This window comes from Melampsora larici-populina (genome assembly GCF_000204055.1).
Source record: "Melampsora larici-populina 98AG31 unplaced genomic scaffold MELLAscaffold_54, whole genome shotgun sequence".
NCBI lineage: Eukaryota > Fungi > Basidiomycota > Pucciniomycetes > Pucciniales > Melampsoraceae > Melampsora > Melampsora laricis-populina.
The window spans coordinates 283,937-300,860 of record NW_006768818.1 but is presented as its reverse complement, the minus strand read 5'-3'; the positions used below and the strand labels follow the sequence as shown (position 1 = coordinate 300,860).

Sequence of the window (16,924 nt, the reverse complement as noted above, 5' to 3'; positions counted from 1 at the left end):
CTGAGATTGTGATGGGACCAGCTGGAGAGTTGTCAGCATATATTTGGCAATCGAGTTAGCAAGCAGAATGTTTCTTGTGAATGTAAGAGTTGGTGTGGACTTGGTACCAGATGGTAGGTTATGGACATTTATCAGAGGTTGCGTGATTTGTCTGTTTAATTTGACTTCATTGGGTACCTCTGCTTCCCCCGGTTAAACTTGTCGATTATGGAGCCTCTGATGCTCTAGACACAAAGATAAATGACGGGCGTCATTTTGGCTGCACGCGAGGGCCTTGAGGACACTATATTCTCATCACCTCTCTTAAGATCTTGTTCCTTTGAATGAAAAAGTTCATGCGCTTGTTAATCTATTGATATCGCTATTGCAGGGAGAAAAGCAAGTGATATGGTAATGTGCTTTAGCAAGATTTGAGAATTGTAAGAAGCTCACAGAGAAACATTATGACATATGGAACACGAAGTGGAAAGACAATAGATGTGAACCATGTTCTGTTCAAACAATCTTAATGAGCAATTGTAGAGTGAAGAATCAATGGTCTTTATGAGCATCAGGAAAGTCAATGTATTTGAGATTTGCTCAAGATCTTGTAACCACAACAAAATCCTTACCAGGACAGAAAGCACAAGTTAAAGAGAGAATTAAAATAGATGAATAGATCACTTCTGGGAAGAATTCATATGGCTAGGAAAAATGTGGAAATGATGACAGGCAGGAAACCTCACACGCAGTAGGCTTTGTAAGTCTATCCACATAAGAAAGATGATATCATAGAAATCAATTGTCTGCGTGAAAGGCTTAGGATAGTCTCGAAGGGATTTTGATATCTAAAAGCTTGGAATGGTTATGATCATATCATTTGAGAAGGCACTGGGTGTAATAGAGTTGCAAAAACTAACAGGAAAACTGGACGATGAATCATGCCCAAACGTGGCTATCCAAACACTTCAGCTGAGACAAGCTTATTGCACAAAGTACTTGATCACATCGCATGAAAGAGAGGCGATGCTTTTGATGGACTCAAGACATAAAAACAAATGCTCAGGAGTGATGAAAAGAAAGGTCTTATCGATGAAATCGAAAGGAAAGAAGGATAAGAGCAAGGATCCCTTTGTGCCAGCAACATGATCAGTTCGAGAATACTTCAAAAGGTACACGAAGGCGTGTTGACAAAGTACTGAAGTAAAACACCTGCAGTTAACTTCTGATGACAAAAAAGTGTTCTTCGAATATTTCAAAGCTTCACTTTGCTTGTGATCACAAATGTTATCTAATGTGTGGAAGAAAGTGGTACCTCATCATATCACCAAAACAGAACGCTTTAGTACGTACCCGTTGAAGCGCTACACAAAATTTACCTTTCTCAAGCCTGAGCGCCTGCACGTGTTTGTTCTTTCCACTGATGCATCGTACCGGTGGTAAGCTTAACTGATATGATTGCCTAACTTCAAGACCTCAGTAATCACCAATCAAATGAGATGGCATTGGCATGCACCAAGTTCATTTCCAAATTCCTTCGGGTTAGAAAATAATCACGATGTTCAGAAGAGAAGATGAGATATTCATTTTTATATAGATGAGAGCTCTGGTTGATTTCCATGATTCAAAAGAACCCATATGAAGCGCAAGATATTCCATCCGAACAAAAAAGACACATTGACTCATTCATTTATTTGCTTGTTTCGGATTTAATTGGCCCATGTTACGATTATAATTGGCTTTTTGGGATTGGGTACTAGAAAAAACTAAATCAAAGGTAATGAAAAGTTGATGTTAAGGAAGAATTGAGTAATTGTTGATAATTAAGATTGCCTCGAAAAATGATTTCCAAAATGGTGATTGACATTGCAATGATACTATTGTATAATTTAGCTGTACTTGATATGGATTGAAATGAGCTTGAATTGCATATTTAGTTGTTAATGCAAAAGTGATTTAGGCTCTCAATGGGCTTGGAGGGTCTTGCAAAGTCATCATGTTCAACATATGAATTGAACATAAACCGAAAATGATCTTGTGTATGGACTTAGAGGCAGTAAGATCGCCTCCTTTCAAGAACCTTAGTAGTCACAAATTTGATGAAATAGAGATTACAGTTTTAAACAAAAGATCAAGATCAGTAAGCAGACCGGATATAGATGACACGTGAGTACGCTCGCATAGGTTGATCTAGCTGGTATTCTTCGACTCAGGTTTGATAGTATACAAGAAAGGAAACTGAAGTATGTGAGAAAGAAGCCTAGGTTCGAAGTCTAGAGTAAAGTGGTAAATTGTGAATAAGAAAAGATCGAAACATGTGAATTTAACAAAAAAACCAAGCGAACTCACAACACTCAAATCAAGGCGAGTAAATTCGTCGGATGATACATGAGTACATACTAGCCTCCTTGCAATACTTTTCTAACGCAAGAAATTGATCCTCAAGTTCCTGAGATTGAGTACCAAGATCCGAACCGTTTAAAAACATCCATGGAGCTACATCCAGCTTTTTGAGCTGAGGCCAAGTAGCTTTGAACAGAGTCCTACTGAGTGCCCTACAATGTTCTGATGTCATGTAACACCAATGAAGAGAGTTCAGAGTGTTACATTCTTCAAAGCTGTCCAGTAAGTTTGCATCGCCAGTACAGAGCTCTAAGTCGGTCAGATTCGGAAGAGAGAAACGAGTTTGAGGATCCCATCTGGAATCGATTTCCTTGATCTCTCCACCTCTCTCATAGGCGAATCCAAGCCTGAGCACTGTTAAATAAGGAGCAATATGATGAATGATTTTATATGCTGAACTTAGAGATAAATCACCACATTCGTGGAGATCAAGAGTCGTGATAGTTTTTGGCCAATTATAAAGACACCAATCTTCATCTATATCTTCAATTCTCCATAACTCTAATTTTGATAAATATCTAAGCTTTGATAAATTGGACCCGAAAGAATTTTCGCCTGTTGTTCGCTGATTTCCAGGTGCTGTAAGTCCACCCATTGTTAATGATTCGAGTAAAGGTAAACTACCAATGATTTTGGATGGAAATTCGTTCATGATAGTCTTTTGATATCCATCCTTCAATTTCAAATGTCGAAGTTGTTTAAGGTTTGATAATATTGGAACAAGTTCTAATAAAAAGATTTCCGTTCCACCCACGTTTTCAGGTTTTGCAAGGTATTCGTATTCGATATCTACCTCAGAAACGTTAGGACATCCATTGATTAATGCTTTTGCATTTTTTTGTGAGATCCATGCTACATGATGATATTTATCCTTATAAGGTGTAAGGTTATCGTAGAAAGGATCGATTTCTACGAATTCATCAGGAGGTACACTGCAGTTTTCAGAGAGTCCAATGGATAGGTATCGGACATGTTGGCCTTGTTTGAAGAGGATGTCCTTTGTCCATTGGTCTATCGGAGCTGGAAGACTAGTTGGAAACTGTAGTTTCTGTACATAGCAGGAAGAGTGGATGAATGACGGTTAGAAAGCACTTGCTCTTTACCGATTCATTATGGAAACAACTCACTCGCCATAGCAATAGTTGACAACGTTTATAAATTTCACGCGAAGTAAGTGAGAAGCTTTGTATACTATTCAGGATTGGCGGGTCTTGGTATAAGTATCTGTAATATGGCTCCCGATCACCTGGGCCTGTAATGACGACCTTCCGTTTCTTTTTCTTTTCTGTTAGTTCTTTAGCTTCAAGTTTAGCAATACAATCAAGTGTTTCGAGTATTTTTCCAAAGATCTCGATAGGTATATCCATAAGACCTAGGGGATGAGCATTGTGTAGGATTTCTTCACTTTGAAGAACTTCTTCAATTTCATCAGATGAACAGCGAGATTTGTCGACTGTGTCGATAGATGAGAAAGGCCCAGGTTCATGTAGGCTTTTTGGTTGGGCGAGTTGAAGAAAGATATCAAGAATTGATTCTTTTGACCAGATGAACCCTTTGGCTTCGAGCTCGTTGAAACGATTTCGAATAAAGTCGAGATGTTGGTTCACGGGGTGAGTTCCCTCTGGAGGTTTACAGATAATTTCACGCCAAAGTGCAAGGTAAGATGTGAGACTAGAGGATGACATCTTGTTAAGACTGATTGAGAGGCTAGTTGGTTGTAGCTTCAAGAAGCTCAAGTGAGAGAAAAGAGCTGTGACGCTTTGATAGACTATGGATGGTCTCTCGAGATTAGGTTATGCTAAAACTTGAGTATCCCATTGGATCCACTGAAACCACCCTATTATCCAAATTACCTAACAACGTGAAAGGGTGTTATGAATAATACCGTTGATGAGTAAGCACAATGATCGGATGCTTTTGATGAACCCAAAACAAAAGGATAAGTCTTAAGAATTGACGAGAAGAAATATTAATATCGACAGAAGTGTTCAAGTCAGACCCTGAATTTGTTTGGTGAACAAGTCAACAGGCCCAGTTCAACACCACTTCAAATTCAAGGTACGCAAAGGTGAGTCGACAAAGGACAGTAGTGAAACACCCGCAGGAGATTTAACCTGGTGAAGTCTCTTAACAAAGTTAAATTTGCGAGGACGCGTAGTACAAGATATGTTGAAGAGGAAATCAATTTTTGATGACAAAAGAAGCCTTCTCACTAGCTATCAAAAAAATCCAGAATTTGATTCATAACGAACAATTTCATCTTCATATCATTATGATTATTCGTGTGATCTATGTACAATTCATCAGCATCCCAAAGCTTCACTTTGACTGTGATGTGACAAATGCATTCTACCGTGTCATCCGATTTACACAACAAAAACCCTTGAACCGCTCAAAAGAAGTATATCTTTCTTGAGCGTGTTTTTTCTTTCCAGTGATCAAGGTATTATGTGTAACCCATCGTTTCCATGATACTTTCAAAGTAGCTTTGAAGCTCGCATCTCCTAATGCTAGGGTATTTCTTGTTCACTCGGAGGTGATTCAAGGGAATTAACATCCGATCGATTGCTTTGACCATGAATGTGGGTGTAGTAGGACCCCGGTATGCTCCTATAAGGGGTAGTCACACAGAAATGTGACTTTTGAGCTCCGCGGAGATGAGCCCCTGCCAAACCGCTAAGTCTTTCCCTGGCTTCACCCATAGATCTAGGACTGGTTTTATCCTAAAGAGTGGCAATCTGTGGCAATACAGCAAAGGCAGAAACTGGCAGGTCTCTATAATCCCATGTGTAGTATCTCCACGGGAGTTCAAAAGTCACATTTCTGTGTGACTACCCCTTATAGGAGCATACCGGGGTCCTGGTGTAGTTCGAGATTGAGTAAAGTATGAAATATGAGAAACTGGGGTTTCATGAAGGACTTTAGCGATGAGGTGATGTTAAGCTCAATGGCTGAGTCTCTCGTGGCGGCTACATACGAGCCGTGTAGCCGCTTATCAAGTTAGGGTTTCGGTTAATTTCTGTTTCCAAGATTTGACCATTCTCCAAGTTCAAGTTCATTCTCAATCCAACTACAACTTACCTATCATGTTAAAGTCATCAACCAATCAAAACCATTTAAACATTTACACCATCTCAGGTTTCAATCTTGCCATCGAAATACTAGAAAGTAAGTTCTCAAACAATCCACAATCAATCAACATCATAACTTTTAAAAAACTAACGATTTCTTTCATTTATCAGGGCTTATTCAACTTGCTAAACCTACAACAGAACCATTCGATTTGGTTAACGATCTCAAGACTAATGAAGATAAAGAAGATTCAAATAAAACTTATCGTTTAATTACTAAATATTATAGTGCAAACCTCAGTGTGAAGATTATCGATGTGACAAATAATACTGATCAAGACTTCTCTGATACCGAAACCGAAGACGATCATACCAATCAAGTCTCAATAATCGTTTCTAATCCAAACGATAGCGTTAGTAAACTTTTATAAAAACCATTAAACCGAGTCTCGAAAACTTAATTGGTCATATATTTCGGGGCTTTTGTTCAAAAATAGGAAAACCTAATTGACTTTTTATCAACTTTTAATGATTTTGAATCAGAACTTACAATGGTAATCTTATCAACCAATCAAACTGATCAAAACCTCAATCAAATCGAAGAATCATGCCAAGAATTCGGTTTTGAATTTTATGGTAAGTTACAATAATCTTCAAACCTTTGAAATCAAATGATGATCACTTACGAGTCTTCAACTTTTTGGTGTATAGATCTTGATACCTTGAATGAAGCTTCTATGGCACTTCAGTGTGTTGCATGGCCCAAGATTGAAAAACATGATAGGAAATCATCAGGTTTGGAACCCGATTTATTTGAAGAAAACGAATTGAATAGTATTTCATACGATTCAAACACATCTAATAAATTACCAGTTGATAGTCTTTCTGAAATCGATTGGAGTAATCATGGTAAATCTCTTATAAAATCAACTTCTAAATCATCATCATCATCAGATTTGACAACCGGTTTAGAGAACCAATTCGAAGACGATTTCTCACCATTTGTTTCAGCAGAACTGACTTCAAGTTCAAGTACGACCTTTGATCCATTTAACCAATCAGATTACGATCAATTAGAAGATCAAGAAGGAAATCAAGCAACCGAAGATGAAGAATTAAATGAATTTCTTTTTGGTTCGAATTTAAATCAATCGGGAATTGATGAAATCGATCTAGAAACGCTATGTAATAAGATTAATTCTTTAAAAACTTTGGGATTAAAAATGAATGAAGAAAATCGAAAAAAATTAGCAAGTCAAGTGGCACTCTTAATTGAAAATCAACTTTAATCATCCAAAAAGAAAAAAAAATGTATTAAGAAGATTGTGTTCATTTAAGACAAGATTATTCATCATTTTGTATATTAACGTTTTGTATTACAGATGCATTAAAAGACATTGAAGTGTTTGGTTTGATAATAGATATTCCTTTGCATTTCGAATATGTACTTATAAAGAACAATATCTCTCTATCTTGATTAATTTTACCCAAACGGTAAGTGATCGTGACTTACGTGAATGGTGCAATATTGATCCTCACGAAAACCTCTTTCAATTGAATAAATGATCATGAATTTGACTTGTCAAGTATCTTCATATATACAAGATAAACGTTTACAATACATCAACAATAAAAATGAAAAACAGAACTGATAGAAAAGAGAAATCCCAATTCATCCGATTTCCGAAACAAAGATTCCATCAACGTTTATGATGAGTACGAAGTTGTAAACCTTTTTCACCATGACCAGAAGGACCACTCCAAGTGACTTGATTCATTTTCTTTTTCCTTGCTTCTTCTTCTGCAATAATCGATTCCAATGCACTTTTAGGTGCAGTGATGGAACGAGAAATTGATGATTCAGTTTTTTTGTTGGAAGAAGTTGAAGTTGATTTTAATGGATTGTGTTTTTTGAATGGGTTTTGTTTGGGTTTGGGTTTAGATTGAGTGTTTGAGATCGATAGACTATTTGAGGGTTGGTCTGAGCTTGGATTAGGTGTGGATGTGGATTGGTTCGGTTGGGTGTCTGTATTTGGAAGCGGTTTAGATGAAGATGATTGGATCGGTACGGCTTTAAAACTAAGTTGAATAGGTTCACTAATCCTATCACGTTTCAAAACCTTTTCTTCTTCCTTACTTTGATCATGATCTTTAAATTGATTTGATCTTTGAGTTTCTTCATTCTTAGCTTTTTCAATTTGTTCTGAAATCAATTTTCTCATCCTTTCTTCATCATCCATCTCAGATCTTTCTTTGGCTAGATGTGATGCTTGTTTGGCTAAGGCTTTAGGTGATGAATCGATCCATGAGATATACCAACCTTTTTCGGTTTCATCAACTTCTAAAATTCCTTCTCTACCCATTTGTTTACAAAACTCAGTTAAAGTGATCCATTGAGTTGCATTCATGTGTGAATGATTTTTGTCTGCTATGTATTCTTGATATACCATGTTCGCTAAAACTCGTTTAGTTCCCCACCTATATATTTCCAAGAAAAAATCAAATCAAGTCAGTTTCTGAGATGATTTTTTTCGGGATCGAAATGAATTGTTTACCTTCTTGAAATCAATGCTAAGAAATCTCTTTTGAAATCTTCACTATAAGTATTTATATATTTTCCTGCATTTTCTCCTACTACCAACATTTGTCTTAAATGACCTTCACTCATTGCGTGACATTCTAAACTCCAAAAAAAGAAGATCAATCAGTTTAGTGTAAAAGCATCAATGAAAGATTGTATTGAAACTTACTGAACCCATTTTCATCTCGACACTAAGAATGAATAAGAAATAAGAAAATCAGTTGCGATTGAATTTGATTTTTGGTTTGAATGAATCGTCAACTCAACTTGTTTTTCACAAACTTGACAATACCATCTTAATCTTTGTAATCCTTTAGATTTCATGGCATTTGCGATCGCTTTGGGGGTTCCTTTTTCAGCTTTTGGCATTTTGATTGGATGAGTGAGTGTTCAAATTGGTTGATAGTAGTTGAAGTGTGGTGAATGATTGTCGTTGGTTGGTCAAAGTTGAGATTCCAATTCAGCTGTTGTCAAGTCAAGTCATCGGGTCGGATCTGAGCTGATGTAGTCAAAGAGTACCGCTGATCAGTTACATGTGAGAGAGTGTATGTAAGTTTCTGTAAGCTTGCGCGTCATTTTTGATGATCGAAATTCCAACTGACCCTTCTCGTCTTCTCTTCATCCTCATCTAGTCTTCAAATTCAAATTCAATTCTTTCAAGATGGCAAAACTCCCTGGTACATCTTTAGTAGCACCTATTCCATCTAAAGATCCAAAGAAAAAAGATGATCCATCTGAAAAGAAATCAAACGGTCATCAGGAAAGTAGTGGTGGATTGAATGGTAAAGAAGTGGCTACTAAACTTAATGATAAAAAGAATCAACTTCATGAATTAGTAAGTTCTTCTCTGCTTTTTGGATTGGTTTGGATTGGTTTCGTTTATCTGATCTTTCGTTTTCCTTATAGAGCGAAGAGGATGCTGCTTTGAAGGAAGAATTGGAGATGTTGGTACAAAGATTGAAAGTAAGCATGATCGCTTCATTTCATTCCTATTCTCATTTCTAATTTAAACATCAATTGAGATTTATTCTTCTTTGGAATGATTAATTAGGAAAGTGATCTGAAATTATATAAATCAAGTTTGGAGATGTTAAGAAGTTTAATCAGAACATCTACTTCATCAATGACATCAGTACCTAAACCATTAAAATTCCTTCGACCGTTCTTTAACGATTTACAAGCCATCTTTTATAGTTGGGGTACAAAAGAAGAATATCTTTTAGCTAAAAAAGAAGATGAAGAAGTTAAACAAGAACTTTTGTTGGCTAATCTAAATGAAAAATCAGATGAAAATCAAACTCCGATGGATTCTTCAATGAAGAAAGATGAAGATCAAAATCAAAAACCAGAGAATGTGAACAAGAAAACCGAGGATCAAACTTCAAGTGGTCCTAAACCTCAAACTAATCAAACTTCGACTACTACTAAAACTTCAAAAGATGAACCACCTCCACCTCCATTCCATGTTGATCCAGGCACGGTGCGAGGCGTTTCTACGACCGATCGTACCCTTTTAGCCGATATCATATCGGTCTTAGCTATGACATACTCTGATAGTGGATTACGTGAAACTTTGGCTTTCCGACTTAGGGGTCATAAACTCGATCAAGCTAATCAAGGAGAAGAACCTGGAGTTTGGGGTCATGAATATGTTCGACATTTAGCTGCTGAGATTGGTGAAGCTTATTTGGCTCTTCAATCCAAATCAGATCCAGATAATGATGATCAATTTGAAACGGATGAACAAATCATGAAGAGAAAGGATTTACATCAGCTCGCTATGAAACTGGTCCCATTCTTATTGAGTCATAATGGAGAAGCTGATGCAGTGGATTTACTTTTGGAACTTGAGAGTATTGATGATATTGTACCTTTAGTGGGTGAACGTAAGTTTTCTTGATTGATTTCGATTTGATGATTATAATTTTGACCTTGATCTTCTGTTTTGCTTTTCGGATATCAGACAACTATTCTCGTGTTTGTAACTACATGCTTTCTTGTGTGAACTTCTTGGTACCACCCGATGATACCAACTTCCTCAAAGCTTGTCGAGCAATCTATCGATCTCATTCTCGTTTCTCTGAATCCATGATGGTAGATATCAAGATGGGAGATAAGGATGGTGTTAAAGAGGACTTTGATTCTGCTTCTAATGATACAATGAAGTTACAATTAGCACATCTCCTCGCTCGTCATCAACTTCCAGCCTTGTCGACAGGTCTTACTGAGAACGAGGAACTTAATGAGGTATTGAACAATGCTGCGCTTACGACTCATTTCAAAGCATTTGGAAAGAACTTGAACGTTAGCGAACCGAAATCACTAGAGGAAATTTATAAGTCTCATCTTGAAAACATTCCATCAGCAAATGCTAAAGTAGACTCTGCGAAACAAAATTTGGCTGGAACCTTTGTGAATGCATTTGTAAATGCTGGGTTTGGCAATGATAAACTGATGGTCAATTTGGAAGATGGTCAGAGTTGGATTTATAAGAATAAGGATGATGGTATGATGAGCGCTACTGCTTCTCTTGGAGTTAGCTTATTGTGGGACACAGATGGTGGTATTAGTCAAATTGACAAATATACATATGCTACTGAGGATCATATAAGGGCTGGTGCTTTACTTGCTAACGGATTACTTCACTCTGGGGTTCGAACGGAGATGGACGTAGCTTTAGCTCTCTTGGCAGATCATATCGAGTCTCCTATTATCTCGATCAGGGTTTCGGCTATCATTGGGATTGGAATTGCTTATGCTGGAACGCATCGGGAGGACATTTTGAGCTCTTTACTACCTCATGTTGAAGATATTTCTGTTTCAATTGAAATCTCTGCCATAGCAGCATTAGCTTTAGGTTTTATCTTTGTGGGTAGCGGGAACGGTGATATTGCTCGAACGATCCTTCAGGCCATGATGGAACGTGATACTGAGCATCTCAATAGCCCATGGAGTCGATATCTCGGATTAGGTCTTGCGTTACTCTACCTCGGTCAACAAGATTCAACTGACTCTGCAGATGCGATCATCGAGACTCTTAAAGTAGTCGATCATGCTATCGGTAAACAAACACTGGTCATGCTTGAATCTTGTCTGTTTGCGGGTACAGGAAACGTATTAAAGATTCAATCAATGCTTCATCATTGTGCCGATCATCATTTACCAAGTAGTAATAGTACTGTGAATGAAGAAGAACCGAATAATAATGATGAGAAAAACGACGAGGTACCTGAACAGACTACTTTACATCAACAACTAGCTGTACTTGGAATTGCGATCATTGCTATGGGTGAAGAAGTTGGAGCTGAGATGTCATTACGACATTTTGGACATTTGGTTAGTTTTTTGATTTTCCAAAAGTTTACAAAGTGTTTATTGATGTTCAAACCCTCTTTAAATTTTTTGTGCCTGTTATGCTAATTAGATGCAATATGGTGAAGCACCGATCAGACGTGCTGTTCCATTAGCATTAGGATTGATTTCAGTTTCAGATCCAATCTTACCTGTCTTAGATACACTATCGAAATATTCTCATGATAGTGATTTAAGTGTAGCTCTTAATTCAATCTTTGCAATGGGTTTAGTTGGAGCTGGTACAAATAATGCAAGATTGGCTCAAATGTTAAGACAACTTTCGACTTATTATTATCGTGAACCGGATTGTTTGTTTATGGTTAGAGTTGCACAGGTAAGTTATTGAAATCAGTCTAGGATAATATTTTTTGTGGTAGCTGATTAATTGAATTGATTTCTTAGGGTCTTGTACATTTGGGTAAAGGAACATTAGGATTGAGTCCATTCCATACTGATCGACAAATTATGTCACCGGTGGCTGTTGCTGGATTGTTATCAACCATCTTGGGATTCACTGATGCTAAATCTTGTAAGTTTCTATTAACTTTGATTTAGATTTATATGGTGTACTTTGTGATGAAGCTGATGGACTTGATGGTATGAATTCTAGTGATCTTGGACAAGGCACATTGGTTATTGTTCCTTTTAACACCAGCTATGTATCCTGTAAGTGTTTACTTCATAACAATATACGGGAAAAAAAGGAAACAACTGATATGATTTTTTTTTTACAAAAATAGCGATTCTTAATGACATTTGATTCAGAAGGTAAACCGATCGAAACCACCGTAAGAGTAGGACAAGCCGTGAATGTAGTAGGACAAGCAGGTAAACCTAAATCGATTTCAGGATTTCAAACTCATACTACACCGGTCCGATTGGGTAATACAGAACGAGCGGAATTAGGTACAGAAGAATTTATTTCATATTCACATGTTTTAGAAGGATTAGTGATCTTGGCTAAGAATGCGGGATTTGAATCTAATGAGAATATGGTTTCATAAAAACGAAATTAATGAGGGAAACTTTGTTTATGAAATGAATGTCTGCGTGTTTGGTTTTGTGTGTTTGTGTGGGGAGGAGGGGAAGAGGTTGTAATTTGTCGTTTAGATATCTCTTTGTTTTTTACTTTTTTTAAAATTAGTTTTTTTTGTCAAAAGCATGATATTTTATAAATGTTATGTTTACAGATGAATGATTTCATATATATATATATAGGATGAGATTGATGACAGCATGAATAGGGATGTTAGGACATGAAGGAAAGGTGATATGGCATATAATGATATAACTTACTTGAATAGAAAATGTTAGAGGATGAAGGAAAGGTGAGAGGAAACCAATTCATGGAAGTTGAACAAAACATCTGATTATATATATAACTTGATGATGATGTGCTATAAGGCTAGCTAGTTAGAGAGATGTATTTGCATAAGAACTATGATGACATACATATCATTCACAGGGGCCAAGCTTGATGCTCATATACAAGTGAGCATTGTGCACTTTCCTGAGTTCTCCAAAAAAAATTGTTTCTCTTTCAGATTCCTTGTTGGACTGGATCCAAACACAAAAACAAAATCTTAGTATAAGATGAAAAAGAAACACACACGAAATCTTATGATAAGATTTTGTTAAGAAACAGTCAGATGAGAAAAAGAAAACCATCAGACTGGTGTTCAACATCAGGTTATAAAGAAAACACAAAAATGAAATTATAATGAATGATGTCACAACACCATTGACGTAATGTTCCTAATTGGGCTATATGATGTAATGTAGACAAATTGAGAACAACGAAAATGGACAAGATCAGAAATACATTTATGAGAAATACATTAAATATGTAGTAAGACATTTGAAGCACAAATAAATCCAACATTCCTCCAATTAACAATTTTGGTAGTGCTCAGGTGATCGGGCTGTTTTGCTCAAATTTTGCTGTACATTGCTGGAGAATGCTCATTTCCATCTTGGATGAGCATTCTTTGAGCCCAGTTTCCCAGTTGAGTACTCAGAATCAGTTCATGAGTCACTTCATACTCAGAACAACTCAGCACCTTGTTCAAAATCCCGGATTGGCAGGCTCCAAGGCACACCACTGAGGATCAGCTGAGTGGCTGAGATGAAGTGAGCAGATGGGCCAGCCAGCCCTCCCTCAGGCTTCTTTGCTAAGGAATGAAGCCTCACAAGGAAAGTCTAGTTCATCTGCTCAGTTCTTGTTGATCTTGTAATCAGCTGACAAGCAGGAAGAAAACAGGAAGAAAAGTGAAAGAATTTGAAAGGAAAATTGAAGGAATGTTGAACAAAAAAAAACAAGAAATCAATGCTCAACCCAATGTGAGCATCTATTTTTGACACACTGTGATTACAGTATTGTAACATCAATAGAGAATGTTTTGTTATTTTATCTTGGAATTTATATATGTGACTTGTTGAGGAAGAGAGAAATCAGTCTTTTTTTTTGAATGAAAAATAGAAAAGGAGGAAGGAATTTAAATTGAGTTGAATAATTGGATTGGATTGAAAGTTTATTTGAAATATGTATGTATCATTGTATCACAAGTTTTCATTTCAGTTTACTCAATGTATATTACTTATGTAAGAAATGTTTTTGAGGTTTTTGTTGCATTGCATATTGGATGAAAACTTGGAAAGGTTTTTGATTGCTTGAAGGTTTAGAAGTTGATGAACTTTTGATTGGTTTTGTAGATTTTTAACTTTTTTTATTATTTCTTTGTTGTGCAATTAATTTTGAATAGAAATTTATTTAACTTACATGAAGATTATAAGTAAGTAAACATTATCATGATTGAAAGATGTGATTTGGTTTTCTTTTGAGTGCAGATTCAATTCTAGACTATGATCTAAGAAAAGTTGAGATCTTTATGGCCTTTGTTAATTGGATAAATTGATACTTTGTTGTGTTTTAAATTGATTTGTATGTCCTGTGGATTCCTACTCAGGTGTTTTATCAAAGAAGAATTCAATATTTTGATTTCTTTTTGATTGACCAGACTAGGTTAGATTTTCCTTGCATAAAAAAGATTTGTACAAACTGAGAGAAGATATTCATTTGATCAAGCTGTTTTACTTCCAAATAATTGGAGATCTCATATGATCTGGCTTAAACCTCGATACTTCTTTCCTACAACATATGATTGAAACCACAAGGTTTTGTTTTGTTTGTTCTAGGATATATTGATTGAACCCATATCTTTGAGAAGTCTTTTAATAGGCAAAACAGGTTTAGTAACAGCAATAACAAAAGCAATCCGAGGCCAGACTGTTTTCTATGTAACTGTCTACATATGAACTTTATGGTCATCTTGTAAGCTTACTGGAAGGCTTGGAAGGTCAAGTACATCAATGATGTTCAGGAAAGTTATTTCATCGTTTTTCCTGGTACATCACATTGACCTCAGTGTCACTGAAGTTCAGTTGTGTCTGGCTTGTTTGTTAAAACTGCCTGTCCAATGTCACAAACATGGTGGGTTCGTTGGCTTGTTGAAAAGGTACTGGCTAGCAATTCAGCGCAGGTGGTTGCTTTTTTTGTGACTGCCAGTGCAACATGCTCTTTGAATTCCATCACATGTTTTTTGAACCCTGAAAGACTTGCTTTCCAGATCTTGTCTGGTACGCCTTTCTTGTATTTTCTCTTACTGTGCTTGCCAGCTTCATGGCACGATCTAATGAAGGATAAAGGAGATCATTCATAATGTTTGTTGAGATGAGATGAATAGGTCATTGACTGAGGGGAAGCTCAAGAGGTGCCTGATCAAGAGGAACAGGCTCGTGCAAGCAGTGGTGGGGTATCCAATCAAAACCAAGATGGGAATCCCCTGGAATCCCTGATTTGTGCTGAGCTCAACCTCGAGTGCTGGAAAAGGTTTGCAATAGTGGCACTGAGAACTCCAGCTGGCGGTTCAGAGATGGCTAGTAGAGCAGTAGGCCTTGGTGGCAGTGGTCCTCATGTGGGAGTAGGCCATCCAGGTTGGCCGAGTCTGGAGGGTCACCGTCTATACCTTTGACCGATTTTTGGTTTAAAGACTAGATTGGACTCTCAAAGAAAGCTTTAGACAATAAGACCTTCTCAGTATTGCAAGGGTAAATTGACCAAATGTGTATGTTAATCTACAAGATGGTTTCAAAGAAATACATTGATATTTGTGAAACTGTTAGATAAATAAGACTCCAGTCTGAGAAAATCTTAACTTGATTTCAACTGCGCGAAATGATTTCAGAATGGAAAGTGAATGATCAAATTGAAAAGAATAGAATAAGTTTCAATCATACGAATGAATCAGTGAGATCAGCAGTATCAGTAGATGGAAAATGACTAGAATGATTCATAGTAGATTGAGAAAGATCCATAGGAGTTAGATCACGGTTATCATGATGATTGAAATTAAGATCGAGTTGAGTTTGAGATGAATCATATTGAGAATATGAATCATATTGAGGATGAAGTTGAAATAGATTTAAATTCGATTTATTAAAGACTGAACGTAATTCATTTAACTCTAGAGCAGATAAGTTTGGAGTTTCTAAATGTATTCCATCCAATCCTGATAAACCATTTCTTAATTTCGTTTGACGTACTTCTCTTATTGCTTTTAACATTGATCGTACTTCGGGTAATGATGGTATATCATCTGGTGCACTATTTTATAAATCTATGATTAGAAATTTCTTCATCTAGAGTATTTCTTTGGGGGTCAAGGAATGATAGAACATTTCAAAAACTTACATGTCAATCAATATTTTACTCATCTCCAACCAATGAAATGGTAATTCTGAAAAGCGAACGGTTGAGAGTTCAGAATTTAATGTCTCTTTTAATTCACTTATCAATAACCAATCAGGACAAATGATCTTTCCTTTAAATTTCTTTTTGAATTCAATTGAAATCCAAAATGGAATTTCTATAATTTTTAATGGTTCAAATGGACCTAAGAAATTTGAATTGATTGATCTAAATTTCGGTAATTTTACATTTGGTATAAATTGAATTTTTTCAGTTAAAAGTGTGATGAAATTTAATTCGGTTGGTTCGAATGTGATTCTTTGAAATGGTGGTAATGACATGTTTCTTTTGTTTCTTCGGAAGATTTTCTTAATTGGCTTTCGAGGTTTGTTCTTGCTGATTTCTTCGTGTTTCGGATCTGGATATATCCTCTTGGTCAATAGTATTTCGAGTTCGTCTTCTATTCGGTGTTGTGTTTCGAGGTCGGAGTTTCTTCCAAGGTTGATGGTTGAACTTGACTTTGTCTTGTGGTTGCAACCTTTCAAAGTGAACAGGAACTTGGCACGAAACGATCATCAAGTACAGCCGTTATGACAATTGGTCAAAACTGGGCAAAAACATCAACTTAACAAAATTCATGGGTTTTGAGAGATGAGATCATGAGCATCAAGCTGAGCTCCGACGACTATCCGGCCAGTCCTGGTGATTCCGACACTCGGACCGCCGGTTTTTTTTGGTAACCGGAGCCGCCGGAGAATATCCGGCCGGATTTAAATCCTGGATCCGGCA

General features: G+C 36.6%; 6 protein-coding genes across 6 annotated transcripts; 3 read left to right on the top strand and 3 right to left on the bottom strand.

The window, feature by feature from the left end:
* Positions 1 to 1,688: 1,688 nt before the first annotated feature.
* On the bottom strand, positions 1,689 to 4,067 carry MELLADRAFT_111497 (uncharacterized protein; the record flags this gene model as incomplete). The annotated part of the gene is made up of 3 exons (XM_007415806.1): positions 1,689 to 1,735; positions 2,380 to 3,430; positions 3,510 to 4,067. 3 exons carry the CDS (start codon positions 4,065 to 4,067, stop codon positions 1,689 to 1,691), a joined length of 1,656 nt encoding a protein of 551 aa, XP_007415868.1.
* Positions 4,068 to 5,296: 1,229 nt separating this feature from the next.
* Positions 5,297 to 6,872, top strand: MELLADRAFT_79147 (uncharacterized protein; the record flags this gene model as incomplete). The annotated part of the gene is made up of 4 exons (XM_007415870.1): positions 5,297 to 5,550; positions 5,625 to 5,866; positions 5,951 to 6,089; positions 6,165 to 6,872. 4 exons carry the CDS (start codon positions 5,469 to 5,471, stop codon positions 6,740 to 6,742), a joined length of 1,041 nt encoding a protein of 346 aa, XP_007415932.1.
* A 698-nt stretch (positions 6,873 to 7,570) lies between these two features.
* On the bottom strand, positions 7,571 to 8,403 carry MELLADRAFT_26709 (uncharacterized protein; the record flags this gene model as incomplete). The annotated part of the gene is made up of 4 exons (XM_007415805.1): positions 7,571 to 7,931; positions 8,009 to 8,132; positions 8,204 to 8,225; positions 8,302 to 8,403. Coding segments are annotated over 4 exons (609 nt in total), but the record flags the coding sequence as incomplete, so codon positions are not given.
* Positions 8,404 to 8,695: 292 nt separating this feature from the next.
* MELLADRAFT_45324 (uncharacterized protein) lies at positions 8,696 to 12,692 on the top strand (the record flags this gene model as incomplete). The annotated part of the gene is made up of 8 exons (XM_007415871.1): positions 8,696 to 8,869; positions 8,941 to 8,997; positions 9,086 to 9,920; positions 9,998 to 11,370; positions 11,459 to 11,722; positions 11,791 to 11,917; positions 11,999 to 12,054; positions 12,129 to 12,692. 8 exons carry the CDS (start codon positions 8,696 to 8,698, stop codon positions 12,390 to 12,392), a joined length of 3,150 nt encoding a protein of 1,049 aa, XP_007415933.1.
* A 2,172-nt stretch (positions 12,693 to 14,864) lies between these two features.
* Positions 14,865 to 15,419, top strand: MELLADRAFT_111493 (uncharacterized protein; the record flags this gene model as incomplete). The annotated part of the gene is made up of 2 exons (XM_007415872.1): positions 14,865 to 15,024; positions 15,145 to 15,419. 2 exons carry the CDS (start codon positions 14,865 to 14,867, stop codon positions 15,417 to 15,419), a joined length of 435 nt encoding a protein of 144 aa, XP_007415934.1.
* A 48-nt stretch (positions 15,420 to 15,467) lies between these two features.
* Positions 15,468 to 16,654, bottom strand: MELLADRAFT_50279 (uncharacterized protein; the record flags this gene model as incomplete). The annotated part of the gene is made up of 2 exons (XM_007415804.1): positions 15,468 to 16,051; positions 16,139 to 16,654. 2 exons carry the CDS (start codon positions 16,474 to 16,476, stop codon positions 15,679 to 15,681), a joined length of 711 nt encoding a protein of 236 aa, XP_007415866.1.
* Positions 16,655 to 16,924: the final 270 nt, after the last annotated feature.